Raw genomic sequence first — 6,075 nt, 5'->3', positions numbered from 1 at the left:
TTTGTTTGTAGCTAGTCACTATAAACCCTTTCTTTTTCGTTTTATTCTTTCCACAAATCCAACTGATGTAGACCACTTTGTCCCAAAAGTCCAACAGCTACCTCTTCCATATATATTAGCAAATGAAAAATATCTATGATGAGACAAAATTATTTATTCCAATTCAGTCACAACCCCAAAATAAAAGAAAATCAAATTATAATAAGATATGCAAGATTTTAACCTGTACATCAAAATAAAATTAAAATCAGATGCCAAGTCAGAGAACACGTGCCAATTAGACAGCTAAGGCCTGGTCAGTAATATGGATTAAGAGTTACTTTATTTTTTTGGTCAACGTTCAAAATGGATTAAGAGTTTTTTTTAAATTTATTTATAGTCCTTCTTTTTGTGTATATATAATCAATTCTATCAGCCCATCCCTTTAATGACACTGCATGGGTAAGACCCACGAAGCCAGGTCAGCCCATTTGTCAGGATTTCTCAATTTTGGCCCATGTTGAGTTATGAGAAGCCCATTAGTCACTCTATTGTTGATAAAAAAAAAAATCAGAGATCTTTGGCACTCTTGGCAAAATAAAACAAAATAAAATAAAATCTTTCTTAGTTTACTTGAAAGCACATGAGGATTGGAGGTAGTGAATTCGTGTCGGACCTGGAAAGGCCTTTTTTCTTTTCAAGATTTGAAGATAACAAGCCTTTAAAAAGGATTTTGGGTTCCTTTTATCTTTATTCATATTGATTGTTTTATGAATTCTTATCTTATTTTGTATTTCCTTTCAAACATAAGTAGTTATATTTATAACTAGGTTTACGGTGGATTTTTTTAAATAAAACTGGGGCTTGCTTTTTCTTATTGTAATATAATTATTGTTTTGCCTTCTCAATTAAATTTATTTTATCATAAAAAATATTGCATATTTAGAATCAATCACTCTTAATATTATTTTAGTTAATTAACTATTGATCATTCATAATTAGCTAATGTACTTATAAACTATATTAGGATTCATACTATAAAGTATAAGATAAACTGTTGTTACCTTTTCATGTCCCTCAACTATTATTTTTTTGGTCCAAAAAAAATTGTCATGCAAAATACATGCTCTCCATCAGATTATAGTTCCTGTGCTTGTAAAGCACCAATCAGTTAAATTACTGAAAGCTTTGATAAAAATTCTTAGTAAATCTGTGCTATGCAAGACTTCAAGTTACCACATAATTGAACTTTTAATGCAAACTAATCAACATCTTCGCAACAATATCTTGGTAGATTAGCATATTTTGGACAAATTTGACACTTCAGTAAAACTTTCTTTGACAGTTTGTGCATTAGACATTCTCTAGTTTTTTATATTGCTCCTTACATAGGATTTGAAAGTGAAGTTTGAGGCTAGCGGAAGAGGCTGCTTCTGGTGGAAACCATTTAAAATAGAGAGAAGGTCAAGTGCTGCTTCGAAGAAAATTTTGGAGCCCACAAGAAGACAGTTTGTGGTGCTAAGTGTGAAACACTGCAACTCATGTAATGCATGCAAAAGTTTATACTTTTTAATGCAAAAAACTTGGATAAGAAAAGATTTATTGAACAAGTTAAAACGCTAAAAAAGTATCATCTTTAAAAATATCCTCTGAAGTGGCTCTCCACATTGAACGTTTCGCATTATTCATGTAATTGTGGGACAGAAAGCTCTAAGTAGTCTATTTAGTTCAGTAGCCACAGAATTTGGATAAATTCTAAAATCGTTATGTAAAAGTAATTTGAAGGTCACGTAGAACAATTTAGAACCTGTTTGTATAAGATACTTCCCGAGGCATGTTTTACGAACAAAAGTCCGTTGTTGCTTTCGGCAAATGCACAATTAATAGCAATGGAAAGGATTTAACACAAACAAAGCATTAGTCATGTTACGTTTTTCATTACATTGTTCGAATTTACTGTTTGAACTAAAATTAAAAGTTAAATGAAAAATTATATAACTTTCTTTACAGCATCTAACTTTTTTAGTTCATGTACTTAAAATAAAATATTTTCTATCTCATGAAATAATCTAAACAAACCCACTCAACAAAAGAAAAAGAGAAAACACAATAGTTTCAGGTCATGGTAAACATTGCACGGTGATATAGTAATAAGAAAGTTACGTGACCAAACAGTTAAGATATAGATAGATAAGAGCATATACATGCAGACATATCGATACACATTATCCAAGCACGCCGTAAAATAATTTTAGAAAAAACGATTCTATATTAAACAAAATTTTAGTCACTAAAATAATTAATTAGAATTTAAATTATCATTACATTAATATTTGTAAACTTTTGTCAATAAATTTTTTTAGAACAATTTAGTTTTTCATTAATTTAAATATTTTAAATATCATTATATTAAGGATTAAAGAGATAAATGCTTTCTAAATTTCTAACTAATCAATAAATTAAATCTTAAAAAAAATTAAAACATATGTTATTGGCTTTGTAAAATATTAAAGTAATAACAAATTTTTTTGACGAAATTAATGACAGAGTCTTTGAAAAAAAATAAAAAATAACGATAAAAAAAACTTAAAAAATCAAATTAAGTAATAACATAATTAATAATTTTCTCAATATTTAACGAGTAACAATAAGCTGAAATAAAATGTATATCTAGTCACACGCTAAAAGGGTAATTTCATGGGATGAAAATAAAATAACTAAAAAAGGGTTCTTTAATTAGATAACAACTTGTCATTTCCATCTTGGTACTTGAAGTTAATTAAGACAGTTTGGTAAATTTCAATTCTTGTAACTATTCTTAGTTATTGGTGCTATTTTTGTCTTATGGGTTAAACAATACCTAAATTAATGAAAAAAAAATTAACGGGTGTAAAAGTCAAATTAAGATCCTTATATAACTAGAAACGGTTCTAAAATTACTGAACCCGATTTGCATGCAAAACCTTTGGAATCACTTCAAATATCCTCAAACACTCTTGTTGCAATAAGGCACTCTCTCTTCCTTCTCCTAATTCTCTCTCCACCCTCTCCATTAGGAGAAGGAACCAAACAAAAACAATGGCTTTCAACAAAACCCTAATCCTCTTCGTGTCCATCTCATGCCTCCTCCTCCACACCCACGCGGCCGGCATGCGCTCCCCCCAAGCCCGCGTTTGGACCATATGCAAACCCACGAGCGTTCCTCTCCTTTGCTACAAAACCATTTTGCCCAAAGTCCAATCCCTTCTCCGCTTCAACATGTACAAAGCCCTCGAAGCCGAGGTCCTCTTGACGCAGCAACAGGCTCAGAAAGCCCTTTCTCTCATAAACACATTGCTCGCCAAACCTGGCAACCCCAAAGGCCTCACCGATTCCCTCCAAATATGCCAAGACCAGTACGGCAACATACTCGACGCTGTTGCCGAAACCATCAAGCTCGTGGAAAAGCGCGATGTGTCGGAATCGCGTTTCAAGTTCAGCGCTGTGATCTCTTATTACTCTTCTTGTAACGACGATTTCAATAATATTCCTGCGGAGTTTGTCGCCGAGTCGAAGACGGTGTTCGATCTTGGAAGTAACTGTTTGGACATTATGAAAGCCATTGATGATAGAGAGATGGCCCGTAGAGCCCGCACAAGCCCACAAGCTTAGGTTGATCCAGTCACGGGCTGCATTCCCTCTATTGGAATTTTTTAGGCCCAATTCTTCAGGCCTTACTGTGGGAGTGGGGTGAAATGTGTGGGCTTTACTATATTGTGTGTCATACTAAGAAACAAGAAAAAAGAAACCAATGTTTTCTTACTTTTTAATGTGACTTTTCTTGTTCTTCTGTTCCATCGTTTTTTAATTACACACAATAAAATATATTCTTTTATTTTATTTCATTATACAATTGAAGTATACATTTATGTTGAGAGCCACAGCCACTTCATAACTTAAGAATAATTCAGAATTAATAAATTATAATTTTGGGCCCTCTTAATTTCTCCCCACAATGTGAATTGGATTTTTCGTTAAGTAATGAACTGTTTAAATGAACTTTATGTTATCATTTCACATTAGACTGTAGTTTATTAAATTGTGTGTTTGGATATCTAGTTTAATTAAAAATTTATTTGATAATTTTTTTTTATTTTTTTAAAAATTTAAATAATTTCAAAATTCTAGAACTGAATCAAAACTTTACATAGTTTGATTTTAAATTTGCAACCATTTAAGAATATCAATAAGGTGGCTCACTTGTACAGCAAACACTATAAAGTTAAAAAAAATAGCTCTCACTTGTACAACAAACACTGCACTTCAAAAGAAGTTTAAAAAAAGAAAATTCTAAGGTCCTCTCAATCGTTGCAAAAGAAATAGAATTGTAAAAATAAAGCTATTGCATAAGTAAATTTCAAACATTTCAAACAATTAAGACCATTGATTAGAATGTGTATTAAATTGATGGTTAAAATTGAAACAAAAAAAAAGTAAAAAACTATATTAATAACCTGAATTTGTTGTTAGTCATGAAGGGTAAAAAAGTAAATACGAAGCTTATATACATCTAGATCGTTGATTGGCATTATCCAAACTGATCTAAAATTACGACTTATGATTGTCATGAAGGTATTTACATCTGCCGCTTCATCAGACCGATGTAAATGTATGAAAAATCTTAAAATAAAACTATTCACATATGGCATCATTCGAACCGATCTAAAACCACGACTTATCATAGTCATGGAGATATTTACATATGGCGCATCATCTGGCCGATATAATTGAATTGTTATCATGAAATAAAACCATTCATATATCTAAATTGATATAAAACTATGATTTATTATCAAATGGAAGTATTTACATCTCCGAACTAATTTAAAAGCAGAAAGTTATCATGCAATGATGGAAGGTAACATCCATTACCCATGGGACGTGGACTTCCTACGCTCTTTCCCATTACATATTTACTATTAGTCAATTAATTTTTTTAAATATATAGTATAGTGACAGGGTACATCCATTTCTACTTGTGAAATTCAAATATATTAAATTTAGTGGTTATCGCTATTATGCAAAACTGTGATCATGGTAGACATATATATTCACGTCAAAAATGTGTAATTGTGTAATTATATAATTTTCATACAAGTTCACACCTATGTCTGCATGGATAATAGTCTAAAATATTGAAATTAGACGTTATGTTATATCTGACTAAATGCATATTACAATAACATCCATTAAATTCACGAGGAATTTGTATTTACCAGCACATCAACAACCTTTAAGTACACGGGTAACATTACCTACCAAAAATATTAACAATATTGCAACAAAGATGTCATAATTACATAATTTAATTTGACCAAAATGCAAAATGACTAGAAAGTGGATGGTTGTGGGCAATTTCTTTTTTGAAGTGCATGTTAGCTTATATACCATGCATATTTTAAACATAAAACAAATAAATTCACTATAGCAATTTTGTATGATTGATTTGTAAAATCCAATCTTCCATATATAATTGTTTAATAATAATCATAGTAATGCATAGGCGGCCTAAGAAACAAGTTGGTGTACACTACGAAACGGTCCTTTTACATTTGGTTATGAACATTAACATGGGACCTGTCCTCAAGCTGATGTTAATACACAGAAGATGTTAAAATTAGAAGGAGACTTCATCTACATCGGGTGGTTAGATGTCGACCGATGTCCCAATTAACGCCATGAGTAACGTAATAATAGATTGAAATAAATCACATTGGCTCTTTTGGTGCACTGATGTGGACATCAAATTCATGCGTATATCTTTATGAAATGAATCGTCAAACACATGCCCTGTTCTGTTGACCACTCATGGCTGGGAGCTCATAGAGGAAAGGTCGGCCTTCGACCAAACTTTCACATATTATAGTTCGAAGTAACGCTGAAGAAAGGATTCTAATACAATTTGACGTTTCAACAGGCAATCCATTGGGACTGAATGCAGCGCAATTCAAGAGTTATGTTACACTTCTTGCTCGTACTAAAGTCAATATACTTACTAAGGACTAGGAAGGAGTAGACATGCGTTTCAAGGATCAAATTTGGCAAACTATTCTAGTA

At 31.7% G+C, this 6,075-nt stretch overlaps 1 protein-coding gene across 1 annotated transcript; it reads left to right on the top strand.

Annotated features, from left to right (window-relative positions):
• Nucleotides 1-3,057: 3,057 nt before the first annotated feature.
• On the top strand, nt 3,058-3,630 carry LOC113852208. Its single transcript, XM_027482448.1, has one exon. It carries the CDS (start codon nt 3,058-3,060, stop codon nt 3,628-3,630), a length of 573 nt encoding a protein of 190 aa, XP_027338249.1.
• The last annotated feature ends 2,445 nt before the right edge of the window (nt 3,631-6,075 follow it).

This window comes from Abrus precatorius, unplaced genomic scaffold (genome assembly GCF_003935025.1).
Source record: "Abrus precatorius isolate BTA unplaced genomic scaffold, Abrus_2018 Scaffold10, whole genome shotgun sequence".
Classification (NCBI taxonomy): Eukaryota; Viridiplantae; Streptophyta; class Magnoliopsida; order Fabales; family Fabaceae; genus Abrus; species Abrus precatorius.
Note: the sequence above shows the minus strand (reverse complement) of the source record. Positions and strands in the feature narration are given on the sequence as shown.